The sequence below is a fragment of the Magnolia sinica genome, chromosome 13 (assembly GCF_029962835.1).
Source record: "Magnolia sinica isolate HGM2019 chromosome 13, MsV1, whole genome shotgun sequence".
In the NCBI taxonomy this organism is placed as follows: Eukaryota; Viridiplantae; Streptophyta; class Magnoliopsida; order Magnoliales; family Magnoliaceae; genus Magnolia; species Magnolia sinica.
Window position 1 is genome coordinate 30,404,986 of NC_080585.1, and position 17,215 is coordinate 30,422,200.

The following is a 17,215-nucleotide window of genomic DNA, read 5'->3' on the forward strand; positions in this document are numbered from 1 at the left end:
TATTTAAAGAGCATATACCTTATAGAAAGCTTAGATTTCATATAGGGAATTTTAAATTTCACCTGCATGAAGATGATGTGTAGAGCTTGCACATGTGGGTAACATCAGCAAACATTCAACAGGTCTGCTACAACACATCTCCATTGAATCTACAGGGTCTACTGTCGAGTGGCAATGATCCAAACCATTTATAGGATGGGCCTCGGCATTTGTCATATGTCAATGATAACACACCAACGTGATGAGGCCCAACAACAAACGAATGATAAGCATGAACTACAAATTTTCAACCTTCCTGAATCATTGGAAATGCTTTCATGCTCACGATCAGGGTTTCTTCTTTTCATCAGAAATGATCTTTGGATTATTCCGAGAATCATATGATTTCAGTGAAATAAGTACAAAAAAGTGTGGTTTGGCATTTGCTTAACAAAAACCTTTTAAAAATGCAAGACCATCCTACATCCAAAAGCAATAGACAGGAAAGAAATAAGAGACATCCAATTCAAAGAACCACATCCTATAATGAATTCTTCAAAGCCAATGCCGAATAAGTCTCCTCTCAAACAAACACAAACAGGAACAATATAAAAACCACCTATGCAAGACCCAAAGCTCAAAGTAGAATTCTCACCTGAGCATCTAACAGCAAGCTTATAGTTGAGAAAATATAAAAATAAAAGCTCAGCGCTTCTTGGAGACACCAACCGTCTTTCCTCTGCGGCCCGTTGTCTTGGTGTGCTGACCGCGAACACGGAGACCCCAGTAGTGCCTAAGACCGCGGTGGTTCCTGCAGAGGCAGATGTCAGATCGTATGTATCATTCCATGGAAATCAGGAAAGCATAATGATTAGGTGTGCCAGTTGGTACACATCACATCATGTACCAAAATATCCCACCATTGCACCGACACAGCAATGGGCAGCGGGAGGTGTAAGGCACAATGTCATGTGTACTAATCAGAACACGTGAGTTGTGCTTGAGAATCTCTGGTGTTACTAAAATAACGGAGCATTGTCTCAACCAACCTAGCTGTCCCCTTAGTTTTATCATCTTCGTTTGCAGCTGTAGAACGCAATACAGACAGGTGTATGTATAACCAAAACACCACTAAGAGGCTTGTCCAAGAACTTTAATTTGTTAACTTTCCACGGTAAAAAAGTGAAACTTGTCAAATAAACAGTTTGGATCACTGGAATATGACCCGGATCATGGTGTGCCGTTACAGGTCCATAAAGGCCACTATGTAAAGGTAACAGTGGCAATTGTTACACATTATGGGATTGTAATGGCTGTACGGGAAAAATGACCTGCAACAGCCGTTACAACCCCTTACAGCCCTTGTAAAGGCCCTGTAATGGGTCCACCATAGGGCTGATACTGGTTTTTTGGACTTTTTCAATTTTATTATTATTATTATTATTTTTTATCTTCTTTTTTTTTTTTTTTGAGAGAGAGAGAGAGATTGTAACAGCTGTTACAACCCCTTACAGCCCATATCATAAAGGTAATGGTGATGGCCGTAAAAGCCACCATTACCGTTACAGAATACCTTGACCCAGATTCAAAAGCTAAAAGGCCTACCTGATTTTCTTCAGTCGCTCCAAGTCATCTCTCAGCTTCATATCCAGTGCATTTGAGACAACCTGAGAATACCTCCCATCCTTATAATCCTTCTTCCTGTTCAAAAACCAATCTGGGATTTTGAATTGCCGAGGGTTGGCAACAATCACCATGAGATTCTCCAGTTCCGCTGCAGACAATTCGCCAGCCCTGATAAAACCAGACCAGATATACTTTAACAAAAGTCTCAACATGTATGAATGTATATTAACTTCAAAAATGCCCACAAAACATGGCGAACCCATTCACATAGAAAAGGTAATAGCAAAATCCAACATGCACAATTTGAGAATTGTAAAACCCATTCACAGAAACCCACCATCTATGCAACCGAGCAGCCAAACATATACATCAAGCAAAAAAAGGAATCACAATAATCAGAAGAGAAAATTATGAAACACCAACACTAAGAAAACTTACAAAGACAAAAGAAGAGAACAGAAACACGTCCACAGAAACCCACAAATCTATATAACCAAGCAGCCCAACATATACATCAAAGAAAAAGGAATCACAAAAATAGGAAGAAAAAAATACAAAACACCGAAAAACATCAACACTAAGAAAACTTACAAGCCAAAAGAAGAGAAAACAGAAACAAGCCCACAGAAACCCACCAATCTATAGAACTAAGCAGCCCAACAAATTTTATTTTTTTTGAAAGATAACTTGTATTAAAGAAAAAAGAACCACAAAAGAAGGGAACCGCTGAGGAGGCAGACCCTTAGGACAACAAGAAAGAAAGATCTACATTGGTCCCTTCCCTAAGGGACGCCCATTCGGCAATAAAAGATTTAACAAACGAGGGAACTAAGTGGGAAGGCTTCGCCTCGTTCTGAAAACATCTCATGTTTCTTTTAGTCCAAAGAGCCCACCAAACCGCTAAGATTCCGGTCCGCCAGATCTTCGTTTTGAGTTTGCCTAATCTAACCCCATGCCAGGCTTTAAGAAGAGTGTCCACATCTTTAGGGAAACACCAGCTAATCCTGAAACAAGAGAGAATGGCACACCAGACTGAGTAGGCGAAAGAACGGTGAATCAGCAGGTGGCTAACCGATTCTTCAAAAGACAAACAGCATAAACAGACATTGGAAAGAATCATTCCTTTTTTCTTAAGATTGTCCAGGGTCAGAATTCTGTTGTTCCCAGCCAGCCAACCGAAAACCTGAAACTTTGGAGGAACAGAGTATTTCCAAATGAAGTGGGGGTGTTGAGAGGGGGCAGTTTCATTGCTGGCCGATCGAATCGTGAAGAAAGACCGCACCGTGAAAACGGACGACTTATCAGGCTTCCAAATGATAGTGTCGTTGCGGCCGAGATTCAGGGGCGCTTCTTGGATATACTGCAACAGTTCAACGAAATGATCAACTTCCCAGTCCTCCAGGTTCCTCCTAGAGGGGATATTCCAAACCACCTTGTCCGCAACTAGGGAGTAGTTATCTGCTATGAAGTTGTTCTTCTTACTCGCCACCCGGAAGATGGAGGGGAATTGTCCTTCAGTGGTATATCTCCTATCCACGTATCTTGCCAGAACTGAATACAATCTCCCTTGCCCACTTCAAAACCGGTCCATCGGATGACCTCTTCTTTCATCCGACTGATTCCTCTCCATATAACAGATGCCCTGTATAGGGAAGAATCAATTGTCCACCAGCCTCCATTCGAACTCCCATATTTTCCTTTAATAATAATATTCCACAGGCTGTCCTTTTCATAGCCAAGTCTCCATACCCATTTACCTAACAGGGCCCTGTTCATTAAACTGAGATTTTTGATACCAGCTCCACCATCTTTAAAGTGTTTACAGACTTTGTTCCATTTCAATAGGCTAAATTTCTTCCTATCTTCATTGCCACTCCAGAGGAAATTGCGTTTGAGCCTGTCGATGGATTTAAGAAGCGCAACTGGACAACGAAAGGGAGACATAAAATAGGTGGGAAGATTGGATAAAGCAGCTTTAATTAGCGTTAGTCTTCCGCCAATTGATAGAAAACGGCGTTTCCACCCAGCTAAATGGTTACGGAATCTTTGTAAGATTTTTTCCCAGTCCTGCTTTTGGGGCGGCCCGACAGATAAGGGGAGACCCCCAAAAACAGTTGGTAAGGACCCCGTACCGCACCCCATAAGATCAGCTAAATCCTCACTCTCCTGGTCCTCCAGATTGACCCCAAATAATTTGGATTTGGACAGATTCACCTTCAGCCCTACAACCGCTTCAAAGCATCTGATCACTGTTCGCAGATTGGCTACGGATTCAAGAGTTGCTTCAGAGAAGATTAGAATATCGTCCGCGAATTGCACATGGGAAAGCGGGGCTTGCATACCTTTCATTTGAACTCCTCTGAAGATGTTTTCAGATTGAACTTTCAGGATCATGGCTAATGAGGCTTCTCCAATGATAAGGAAGAGGAAGGGGGAAAGGGGATCTCCTTGTCTAAGGCCGCGGGAACTTTTAAAAAATCCTTTCAGGGATCCATTTACAATAACAGAAAAGTAGGCAGAACTGATGCATTCCTTTATCCAATGTCTCCAGCGAACACCGAAGCCCATCCGCCGCTTCATTAGATGGAGGACTTCCCAATCCACGTGATCGTACGCCTTCTCCATATCCAATTTACAGATAATGAACTTCCTCTTCGATTGTAGGCTAGAATGAAGGCCTTCATTAGCGATGAGGGCTACGTCGATTATTTGTCTTCCTGGAATGAACGCGCACTGATTAGGACTTATAATCGGATCAATAACTTTCTTTAATCTGTTAGCAAGCACCTTCGCCAGAATTTTATACAAACTACCAATTAGACTAATCGGTCTATAGTCTTGAAATTCAGAAGCTCTCGGACGTTTCGGAATCAGTGTGATGAACATGGCACCAATATTTTTTGACAGTCTTCCTCGTTCGAAAAATTCATTAAAAAAGGACAGCACTTCCTCTTGGAGGAGATCCCAGAAAGTCTGAAAGAAGAGAATGGGGAAGCCGTCTGGGCCGGGAGACTTATCGCCTCCCAGGTCCATCAGGGCTTTATGGACTTCTTCCTTAGAGAAATGAGACTCCAAAAATGCATCGTCTTCTTCACTGATGCGTCTAAATTGAAGATTGTCCAAACGAGGTCTGGCCTAGTTCTCATTTGGAGGAGACGTTGAAAGAAAGAAACTGCAGATATGCTGATCGTAGCGCTATCATCTGTCCAGACACCATCTAAAGAGATACAGGTGATGCGGTTGACCTGAGCTTGGATTGAAGCTATGTTGTGGAAATAACTTGTGTTCCTATCACCTTCCTTGATCCATTTCATACGAGCTTTCTGTTTCCAAGAGATTTCCTCCTGATAAATTTTATCAGAGAGAGCTTGAACTAACCGAATTCTATTCGCCAAAATCTGGGAAGACATAGGACTGCCTTCGGCTTGAGTGTGATCTTCTAAATATCCCTGAGGATCGAATCCAACTCCTGTTCCGAACGGATCTTTTCCTCTTTAGACCACTGTTTCAGTTTATCTTTCAAAAACTATAATTTACAGCAAAGATGATGACCCGCGTAGCCCTGGTACTAAGCTTCATGCCACCAATTAGCGATCATCAATTTGAAACCTGTCATATGGAGCCAAGCAATGTTAAAACAAAACGGCTTCGGACCCCAGTCTGAAAGTGCCCTGGTTTGTCAAGTAGCGTGAGTGTTGAGTCAGCTAGACTGCAGAGCCTCATAGGAAGATCAAATCAAAGCATCTGTCTCAACCGGATGTGTGCAAGCTCGCCACAAGTAAATCTAAGTCTCACATCCCATGTCCCAAAACACCATGTATATAAAACCCTTAAAACAAACTAGAATATCATAGGGTTTTTAAGTTAAGAAAACTTTTTCAAAATCAGAAAATTCTCTAAGTTTTCTTGCTTTGTCGATTTTATCGATACACTTCTCGATAGAATCAACCTGTGCTGTCGATGTCCTCGATGCTTAAACGATATCATCGAAATAAGGACAAAATACGTCCAGCAAACACATATACCTCTGGACGGATTTATCAATGTATCGATATACCTATCGATATCATCGATATTTGAATCTCAAGTCCATCGAAGTTGACTCGATAATATCGACAAACAGATATCCAGCGCCTGTGTTTTTACTTAAGAAAATCACATGTTCATTGATATATCGAAGCCGTTATCGATACCATCGAAGTTCAAATCTCGATGACATCGGAGGGCTCTCGATATTATCGGTCATGGGTGCCTAGTCTTCCAGCAATTATTTCAAGGTTGTTTATCTGTGATCGATGGTCACTCAATAGAATCGATATTCAAATATCGATGATATCGGTACGGTTTCGATGGCATCGAACAGGGACAGAAACTGTCCAGCAAGCTTAAACGAAAATCCCTTGGATTTATCGATGCCTCGACACATCTATCGATATCATCGACATTCAAATTTCGATGATCTCGAAGGTCCCTCGATCATTCTTGTAAACCTGAAATATTTCAAAGCAAGTCTCTCTCATTTTCAAATGTCGAGAAATCAAACCTCGCATCTATGAAATTGGAGTTTGAAATCCGATGACATCGATACGTGTTTCGATTCCCTCAACCAACTGGCAATTGGTTTCAAAAGCGTATGACATTTGAGTTTGTGTCATCGAGCAGACCGTCAATGCTATCGAGAGTATACGCTCGGTGATATCAAACTCTGTCATAAATGTGACCGTTTTATATCCGTTGAAACCTTTTGTCTATGTAAAGAGAGCTTGTCTATTGTTGCTGACAGAGAAAGAAGAGAGTGCTTTTGAGTGTTTTACCTTAGATCATATACCCAAAGCCCTTTCTCTCGGGGAAGTTCATCCTCCAATCCACCATCATCATTGATATTCAATAGAGTGGATTGGGGAATAAACTTCCGCATTCAAGGATCCTCCAGCTACTACCTTAATGACAAATCATTAAGCTAGGATGCCTTGAATGCATAATAGGAATCACTCTATCTTCCTTATAGGAAACCATTTTATAGAGTAGGATTCTGTCTTAACCTTGACCCAACCCGAAGCCTCGTATTGGTACATCATCTAAGTTGCGGATCAAGGAAGTCAAAGATTCTTCATCAACAAGGAGGAGAACTTCGTCAACGTGCTGAATGGGACTCATCCACTTATTTGTAAGTAATTAGAGTCTAAAGGACACTTGTGATCATTCCTTTTTCGGATTGGGTCTAAGGTGTTTCTCACCCTTGCAAGCCCTCGTAGGAGGCCTCTGGCAGGAGTATACGTGGTGGGTGTGTTGTGTTGACCCTTGCTCTGTAGAAAGCATAAACAGTTAGGGTCTTGTGGAAGATCCTTGGCCAGTGTGCCTAAAAGTGGGTGCTATGTGTTGACCCTTGCTCGTAAAAGCATAAACAGAGGTTCCTTGTGTGGATCCTTGGCCAATGTGCCTAAAACCCGGGTGCTATGTGTTAACCCTTGCTCAGGGAGCATAAACAGTCAGCCTCAATGTAGGTTGTAAAGGTTGAAGGTGAACTTGATTTAAAACCTTAGGTTTGAGGTGAACCGCTGTGAAACCTCCTTAGTGAAATCCGACACACTCAAGGGTTGAGTGCGGTTACCGGGAGTGGAGTAGACAAGTAGTCGAACTACTATAAAAATGATTGTGTTTGAGATTGTTATTCTTTTGATTGTGTGATTTACTTTAATACTTTCATATCTGAGATCACACCTCACACACATACACAGTCATATCCATCATAAATTAGTTTGCATATTGTTCATTTCTTAAATAGTTTGTAACTGGATCCTCTACCGGGCTTAGAAGCCAGTAGAGTTACTTTCGAGTAATCCTGATAAGTATCGTCTATTAGGATTAGTGTAATAGGATTTTTAATAAATCATAAAAACTTTAAAAAGTCCTATTCACCCCCCTATAGAACATATTGGCATAATCCTACTTCAACTAAAGCGGTCCTCACCGCAATTTCACAGTCTACCTCCTCTGTCGATAAGATCAGAGGCCAGTGATCAGAAGTAGCTCTAAGAAGAATCGACTGAGAGGAAGTAGGCTTGAGATTCAGCCAGTCTGCGGAGATTATAAATCAATCCAATCTACACATAATTGGGTCTAACCTCCCATTTGTCCAAGTGAAACGGGAACCTACCATCGATCCAATCTGAGAAAGCAGACATCTGGGATTTAGAGGAATTCCCCGAAGTTTTTTCTGCCGAAAACCCGATAGAGTTGAAATCCCCAGCGAAACAGATAGGACCATTAAAACTCTGGCAGACAGAGGATAGTTCTTTCCAGAAATCGCTCCTCAAATTAATATTGTTGGGCCCATAAACTGAACAAATGAGAGTCCCTCCCCGAAACGCTATTCCTGAGAATAGCATAAATTGAGAAAGATCCCACCGAGCTGTTTAGAAGGGACCAATGCGCAGATCTCTAAGCTATGACAATGCCGTCTGAACTTCCCGAAGCTTCCTTAATCACCCAGCTAGCATCAGAGGCTTTCCATAGAACTCGACAGTCGCCGAAAGAGAGACCCAGTAATCTGCCGATGTGACCCATGGCATCCCGTATCCACCTCTTAGTGTGCATCTTCTTACTCAGAATTGCCCTCTGCTCATCCTCTAACAAACCAACCTCTGAAATGGTTGATCTCGTCTGAAGAGGTTCTGCTATTATGATGTCTGCGTCTGAATGATCCTGGAACAGAGAAGGGAGGTTGACGTCGGAGCCCTCAAAAGGAATAGAGAAACACTCGGATTTGGAGGTCGCTAAAGACGACGGGGATAAAGAACAGAGGGATGATTCTTCTTTGAGAAACAGAGGATCTGGAGGGGCATCGAACGGAATTAATTGCAAAAGGGAGTTTCTATCTTCCTGCCTTATGGACCCTGAATCGCTGAGGCAACTATCCTCCTCGACTGATAGAAAAGCCAGCCCTAAAGGATGGAAAGGGTGGGATGATTGAGGGGCGATATGTAGGTTAGGGGTGACAGGTGTCCAGTTGAGATCAAAAGGAGAAGATCCCTCGACTCCAACTGAAGCGGGATAGGTGGACTCGTATGAGAAAGGGAGGGAGGGTCAGGATGAAGGCTAAGGCTGGAAGGTGGGGTCGACATGTGGCGAGCCGAAAGGGATACCGCGTTATCGGATCGAGGTACGGGATCTTGACATATAGGCGAAATCAGACGGGCAACATCAGTACAGGGAGAGAAGCCTCTCCCCGCGCCACGTGGGTTAGACTGTACAGAAAGGTAGGCAGTGGGCGTGGCTCGAGACGGAGAGGCAAAAGAGCACCCGCCACGTGGAGGGAGAACCGAGCGATTCGCAGTGGGCGCAGCTCAAGACGAAGAGACCGAGTAGCTGCCGCCACGTGGAGAAGGAACTGAACGAGACGCAGGAGATGAATTAATACCTCACCTACCCCTGAGGAAATGTTCGGTACACAGCGGGTGCACCGAAGTCGAAGGTCATCTACTCCACACTCTCGGTCGAAGCAGCCCAACATATATGCCAAAGAAAAAAGGAACCACAAAAATAGGAAGAAAAAAATATGAAACACCAAAGAACGTGGAAATAGAAAAACACATACACACACACCACCTGCATGAACCAATCAAGCTATCAAACTAAGCAACTTCAAAATATCCAACAGGCAAATAAATAAAGCATGTAAAGCCTGAAAACCATCGCATTTAACAAAACCTCACAAACCAAAAAAAAAAAACCATTTACAGAAGAATGATTATAGGATCCATGACCCGAGTCTTTGCACAACATATGCCAGGTTTTCAGTTCTGAAAAAGCTCTCTATAGGACAATCATAACATTTACATTTGTGGCCGACAAATTAACAGTTACAAATAGATAAATGGTGATGGTCCATATTGAACTGAAGAATATCACAACAATGGTGCCTATGATCTACCAACCTCTGAAATTTCTGGGGATCAGTCTTCATGATAGAGAGCAACGGGGCAATGGTGTTTGCATTTTTTAATGAGTAACAAAAATTCATTAAGAGAGAGGGGAGGTTATCCGATAAGGCAATGGATAAGAGTCTCCAAGATACAGAGATTCCCACCTCATGCCTTCCTTGGCCAAACAATTAGCAAGGGCACTGGCTCTCAGGAAAAGATCAAATGAAAGTGAAAATGAAGACAAATCCGACAAGGAATTGCCGCTTCCATGAAGACAGCTTTGACCCAGAGACCCAATGCACTCCTGGAATCACCCTCGATGATGATCCAAGGGTGATCCACCACCTCTTTAATAAGCTTAAGACTGGTCTTCACGGCTCCAACTCCGCTTGATTGCAGTCACCTAACCATGGGCCTCACTTGCATAAATCGAAAACCCAGATATATTGTGCAAGCCTCAGGTTTTGTATCTCATAATTCATCCTGCAATCAACCGATGCAACCAAATAGAAAATGGAGAACATTCCATCAATATGAATTTGGCTAGCACAGTAGGCTAACTGATGAATGGAGAACCTTCCATCGATATGAATTTGGCTTGCACACTAGGCTAACCCATCAATTCAAAACATCTATAATTTTGGGCTCATTTGCAAGTCAACACAATAGGCTTTCAAATGGAACCAAATTTATGTCATGCATACCCACAAAAGGACTATCGAGTGAGTGACAAAAATACTCAAGGGAAATTGGTTCAACTAACTCTTAAATCTAACAACTGCCTATACAACCCTAATTTGGTCCAAAATGTACAACAGGATTGTTACTCTTCTATCAGATCAATATAGACCCTCAAAAGTAGTCCAAATCTTCAATCTGAACATTTGGATGGTCTAGATCATTGATAGGATGGGCCTAATCTTCGACTAGCCAGCTTGTGTCACTTGGATGCATCATCAGTAGAATTCATTGTTCCACCATATACAGTAAATTTAAAAATACATCAAATTCATTAAAAGCATCTGTTTACAAAAAATTGTCTAATTTTCATCACAATTTTAGTTCAGTCTGATTATCACGACAGTGATACAACATTTGCACTAAAAATGCCTTGTTGAAAGGCTTTTCAATAATTTTGGGAACAATACATTCCAGGCCTTGATCTGGCACAAATCCTTAATTACAATCCATAGAGAAAGAACCCTTTTTTAAAAGGTAAAAACCAAGGACAGGGAAACCCTAAAAGCATCTGTTTACAAAAAATTATCTAATTTTCATCACAATTTCTGTTCAGTCTGATTATCATGACAGTGATACAACATTTGCACTAAAAATGTCGTGTTCAAAGGATTTCATTAATTTTGGGAACAATACATTCCAGGCCGTGATCTGGCACAAATCCTTAATTACAATCCATAGAGAAAGAACCCTTCATCTAAAGGAAAAAAATCAAGGACAGGAAGAAAAAAAATGCACAAATGATGCATAAAATCCTAGTCCAATGTCCTTTCGTGTCAGAGTGTCTAAATCATCGATCTAGCTAGAGCATTTTGGTGCTTCAAGAACGGGTTAGCCTTTAGCATTTAGGCATCTCATATAGCCAACTGGGCATCTAGAATACTTGCGTGGGCCACGAGTCACGCATCCAAAGAGGCATAGGCTTCAGATAGCTATGTAGCCTTGTAGCATACACCTACCCCGTGGAACAATTTCTTACTACGCTATCACAGTTAGAACTTCTGGATTCCAATATAGCCATGTGTCTAATATGCTATAAGTAATGAATTTCAACATTAAATTAGGGTCAGCACCTATTGTCTGGTGACAAGGGTCCTAGTGCCTGGTGGCTGGCGCTTTGGGGCACCTGGTGCAGGCAACTGCCATGGTGTTCAGGGCTACAAAGGAGATGTCAAGGAACATGTTTCAGTCTTAACGCCTGTTGTTCAGAAGAGTCATGGCTAGGGTGCTTTGCACCTGGCACAAAGCCTTTCCCTAAGAGGTGCTAGGCATAGAGCCTTTTCAGTGGGAATGGGAATATTCATACTAGTGAGCCCCACCTCAGCTTAGGAGGAGAGCATCAGTGTTTGAAGTCCCAAGCAAGGAATCAAAAACAGCCGTTAAGTTCTTACAGATGAAACAGATCTCCTTGGCACAGAGCCTTTCCCTAGGAGGTCTGCATTTTGCATAGAGCCTTCCTAGTGGAAATGGGAGTGTTCAAACTAGTGAAACTCACCTTAACTTCAAAGGAGAGTGTTGGTGTTTGAAGTTGCAAATCAAAGAGAGTCATCAAGTTCTTGCAAATGAGGCTTTTGGGGGCATTTAATAGTTATAGCCTTCGGTGGATTGTATTTCCCGCCAAATAGCTTGTTAGACAATTATGTCAATTTGTCGCTCTCTTATTAGACGAGAGAAATCTTCATTCCATAAAATCTTTAAAACCAAACAACTAGTGCAAAGGCTAACTGGTGTAACCAAGATATCCTGTCAATGAGATCTCGACACCCGAATCGCAACAAAATAGACAAGATCACACCCACAAGAATATTCAAATAGAGAGGTAGGGAACTTTATTGATATCAAACTTCTTCTTTTATAATACTTAAGACAAACCCACACTTTGAAAAATATTGAAATTTAACTACTTCCTACACCACCATCCCTTTTTATAGACTCTAAGGGCCTGTTCAATTTATCAAATACCTTGTAAATACTTTAAATAGGTAATAATTACTTACCTGGGTAATTACCACATCATTCCCAAGGCTGACGTTGACACCTACTTTTTGAACGTTAAAATTGAGGATAAGTGCAAAATATATGTGGGACCCGTTGTAATTGAATGTGGCTTATCCACCCCGTCCATCCATTGTACCATCTGATTTTGGGACATGAGCCCAAAAATAAGGCAGATCCAAAGCTCAATTGGACCACACCATGGGAAATAGTGGGAATTGAACACCTATCGTTAAAAACTTTTTGGGGCCCCAAGAAGTTTTGGATTAACCTGATATTTGTGTTTTCCGCTTATCCATGTTTGTGTGACCTTATGAACTGATTAGATGACCAATAAACATTAATGTGGGCCCAGTAAAGGAAGCAACTTTCAACGGTGGAAGTTTTCAGGCCACTGTTTCCTTTGGCATGGGCCACTTGAGCTTTGGATCTACCTAATTTTTTGGCTCACACCCCCAAAATGTTTCGGTAAAATGGATGGACAATGTGAATATGCCGCATATATCGCGGTGAGGCCCACAAATTTAAGTCAATCTTTTTGGACCAGTTTTCAAGGCGGAAATACCCTCCAATTTTCAAACAAATGAAAGAGTAACAATTACCTATTTACAGTGTATTTACATAGGATTTGAAAAATCAAACAGGCCCTAAGTGAATCCCTAATGAGAATCCTCCCAACTAAGAGATCTACCTAAGATGGTAAAAGCCTAACAATAGTAAAAGCAAATATAGAAAATCCTCATTATATCTCTAAATTAGCCCCATATCTTAAATCACATCCCCCTCATATCTTCAATCACATCCTTAAATCAGCCCTCATATCTTCCAGAAATACCACATTGCATTCCTTGATTTAAGCTCCCAGGTCTATAAATAAACAGCCCATAAATCAGCACAAGTTACGCCCTATGGTGTGAGTTGTGGGCCAACATTATTGTTGGGCCCTACAGTGGGCCTAAGTGGGCTATGGGCCTACATCAATTCTTCCCAGCCCTAAAAAAACTCGTCCTCAAGTTAGAAACCAATCTCAACATTTGAACTTGTACCACCTCTACAACCAATCTTCTTCTTCTTTGGTAGAAGCTAGTGGTGCAACACTAAACATCGGCTTGGCATAACCTTTATTGGAGTCCATTGTGTGATGTCTCTTTCACCTACACTTTTGTGGGTGCCTACTTTCTTTCTTTTCTTTTCTTTTTTTTTGTGGGTGCCAACTTGTTTGTGGTAACTTTCAAGTTCTTTGTGGATCCTGCAACATTTGCTCCGTTTTTTTTGCCACTGTAATTTTTTTTGCAAATGTGATTTAATTTGAGGGTTGAGACCCATTGGCATGTTTATAAATGTGACTGCCACTATCAGACTCAATTGATCTATTGGTAATTAAAGTGTAGGTCCAATGTTAATGCATTGATCGCATCATATGTCAATTGTTCATTAGACTTTGTGGATCTCTTCATTATTTCCGGAATTTCTACCTTAATTCCCGATTTTTTGTCACATCCCAACAATCAAAAGATTCAATCATTGATGTCTTCATAAGTAGGGGCCGCCCATTGTTGGTTAGAACCTTGACGAGGACCTTCTCCTACGTATCCACGTGCTCCAACTTCGATCTGTAGATTCCCTCTATGGCGGAGCTCCCCCACTTGATTAGTGAGATTACTTACCACATGCATGAATTGATTTGCCCGCTTTGCAAGTGCATGGATCAATTTAATTATTTGCACAAACTTTTCTTATGCCAACCCCTTCGAAGCCATTAGAAGATGATGAAGAGTCGGCAGTTTTCCAACAATCACCCACTTTGATACCAAAATGGTGCAACACGATTATCGAGTTAATGAGGTGGGAGAAAACTTTATTGATATCAAACTTCTTCTCTTACAACATCACAAATAGTAGGGCTCCGCAAGCCAATAAAAACAAAAGAATCCAATGTAGCAATGTACTCAAAAGCGTGGGACTTCTTGCCTCCATTTCTTTTCCTTTTTTTCCCCTCTTTTTTAGGGATTCCACTTCTTTTTCAGTTATCCTTAGTGACAAGAGATGGTCTAAGGACACCCTCATGCTCTAAGGCGTCCTTCTCAAAATTCATGGGCACTCTTCGAGTAAAGAGAACCTGGTTACTTCCACACAGTGAGGGTCTCTCATCTCTTATATCAAATCTAATCACCAAGGTTATGGACTGATTACATTTGCTACAAATAGAAAGCTATATTGATACCATGGGCCCCACCATGGATGGTCCATGTACCAAATCTCACAAATGGTGAAGTCCTAACTGTTGATGGTCAGCAAAAAAAGTGCCAAATGTTTTATTTATGGCTAGGATTTTCCAAGCCATTAGACAAGATATTTTTGGTGAATGGGCCATCAATTGTAAGACTCATCATTTCAATGGTTTGGAACACTAGAACATGAGTCTTAGTACAAACTGACAACCAATGCACAATGATTCACAAATTCTTTGGGCCAAGCATTACATAGCACCTCTACATAAACCCATCATCCTAAAAGTGATTCTACGAGGACATATTGAAGGCGCGATTTGCAACACACATGCCAACATGGACACACAAATGTGATCTGAGCCATTCATTGGGATTTTGGTGGGACCTCCTTGAACATAGGCAGCCCGAGAATCAGGCTGGCCCACTCATCAGGTAGGCCACACATGCTAACAGTTAGGAAAATTAATAATAATAACCACCAATAGCATGCATTTAGAATACATATCTTGCCTACCACCCTGTTTCTTGGGCCAGCAATTTCAAAATGAATCCCAGCTGATGAATGGCACTGATCTCCCACATGTGGAAAATCACATCTACAGTCTGCCCTTGTGCACAGCATATCACATTTATCAAATCAAACAATCCAGACATAATAATACCCAAAAAACAAACGCTTCTAAAAACGATCGAATCCTACAAAACACTACAAAAGGCCAAAAGGAACAGATAGAAAAATCCCCAAATTACAGAAAAAGAAGAACCTCTTGTTCATGTCGACATCGGCCTTCTTGCAGACGATATTAGCGAAACGCCTCCCAATACCTTTGATGGAGGTCAGAGCAAACATGATCTTCTGTTTCCCGTCCACATTCGTGTTCAAAACACGAAGAATGTGCTGGAAATCTTCGTTTGCGATAAGAGACTGATTCAAATCCCGCCAGAAAAGAAAAACAAAAGAAAGAATAGTCAGTTTCAGAGAGATAAAGAGAGAGAGGGATTGAAGGGATGATTTGCACGAGATGATACCATGTTTGGAGGAGGAGATGCAGAGAGAGAAATAGAGGTTGACGCCTCACAGCTGCTTGTAGAAAGGACCGCAGTGAGTTCTGCTACTAGGGTTTTGGAGTTATTATATGGGTGACATGAGAAAGCGGCATCTCGCTGCACACGTGCCACCACGACACACGCGACGACGTGGCACACGAGTGTTGGATCCGAGGCGTCTGTTGGATCTCACTGCACACGTGCCATGCTTGTATAGTAGAAATGGATGGGTGGAGTTACAGTCGTCCACGTTCAGTTGTAGGCCGGAATAGTTTTGGGCCAGAGCATCTCCCACAACAGCACGTGTGTAGTGAGGCCTCGAGCCGATTTGGTGAGGCTGGGGTCTCGCCAAGCACGGCGGCGCGGCTAGCCCAAAGTCGTCTAAAATTCTTAAAGGGTGGGAATGAGTTGTTTTTGAACTGGGCCCAAGACCGGCCTACATTTAAAACCTGGGCCCGATCTCAACATGAGCCTATCACAACAAGCCCAAGTCCAAGTTGAGAAATGATAAAATCTTCTTTTTCCCTTGAATGTTCTTAAAAGCCTTTCATATAAAATTCATGCGCTGGAAACTTAGGTGGGGCCCACTGTGATGTTTGTGAGAAATTCACACTATCAATCTATTTTGTGAGCTAATTTCAAGACTTGAGACCAAAGATAAGCGAATCCAATACTCAGGTAGGCCAAAAACATGAGGATTGAACGTCCACAGTTGAAATATTCATGGGACCATAGAAGTTTTGAATCAGCTAATATTTTTATTTTCAGCTCATCTCAGTAGACATCACAGTAGGTCCCACCTAGGTTTAGGGTGCAGGAACTTCCTACGGAAGGCTTTCACATAAAATCCACGTCCACCATACATGCATAAAGAAATAGGCATTTTAGTGGAACCAAAGGAATGATTTACTTCACTATGTATTATTTTAGTGGAACCAAAGGAACGTTTTACTTCACCATGTATCGGGATGAGTTGGGGTGGCTAAGTGAGGTCAGTAGGTCCAAGACCAGCCCAATTATAACTTAGATCATTCAGCATACTCAGCCCATTGTCACCCTTGGAAACACCAACTCAAAAAACCAGGCACGAAGCTCCTTCCAAACCCCTTTTGAAGATGTATTTTTCTACGCACTTCCTCAAAAGTATGATTCTACACCTAAATTTTATTTTGAACCAAATCGCTTTCTATATTGTCCGCTTCAATGCACTTTGGAATATATCATTTGATTTCTTTACCTGTTGAAACAAGTGTTAAATGCTCATTTACCGTAAACCAACAAGATTGGTTTTCAAAAAAATCGATTGAGAAAGTTGATACACTTCTCGTTGCTGAAAAACTCCTTTTGTAGAAGATGCATCTATGGCCCTTCAAGACTGTCAAGTAGGTAGGTGAGGTTTTGTTACTCCCAGCTGTGTGAAAAATGCATGTATATGGTAGAAGTGAAACAAATCAAATTAGATATACTTATAGACATGCATAAATTAATAAGAAATTAAGATTAATTATACCTTTTACAGAGAATAAAGGATGATAGGCATTCATTCATTCTTTCTTTCTCATTTTTCTTTTCAACCGGTCATTTCAGTATTTCTGCTCTATATGCTAAGGAAGCTTTCCTAACATAAAATGAGTTAAGAGTGAGGGAGGAGCTAAGAGAAACACATCTAAGCAG

General features: G+C 41.5%; 1 protein-coding gene across 1 annotated transcript; it reads right to left on the minus strand.

The window, feature by feature from the left end:
• Nucleotides 1-477: 477 nt before the first annotated feature.
• LOC131223430 (small ribosomal subunit protein uS13z/uS13y/uS13x) lies at nt 478-15,730 on the minus strand. Its single transcript, XM_058218845.1, has 4 exons — nt 15,524-15,730; nt 15,259-15,419; nt 1,585-1,773; nt 478-790 (listed from the first exon to the last, which is right to left on the minus strand). Exons 1-4 carry the CDS (start codon nt 15,524-15,526, stop codon nt 685-687), a joined length of 459 nt encoding a protein of 152 aa, XP_058074828.1. The 5' UTR covers nt 15,527-15,730; the 3' UTR covers nt 478-684.
• Nucleotides 15,731-17,215: the final 1,485 nt, after the last annotated feature.

Bases quoted from the DNA above. Each gene is read 5' to 3' on its own strand.
- LOC131223430 (XM_058218845.1), bottom strand. The intron at 1,774-15,258 runs GTTCTTCTTTTT...TGGTTTTATCAG, and splicing joins GATGTCGACATGAACAAGAG to GGCTGGCGAATTGTCTGCAG. The intron at 791-1,584 runs GTAGGCCTTTTA...CTGCCTCTGCAG, and splicing joins GAGCGACTGAAGAAAATCAG to GAACCACCGCGGTCTTAGGC.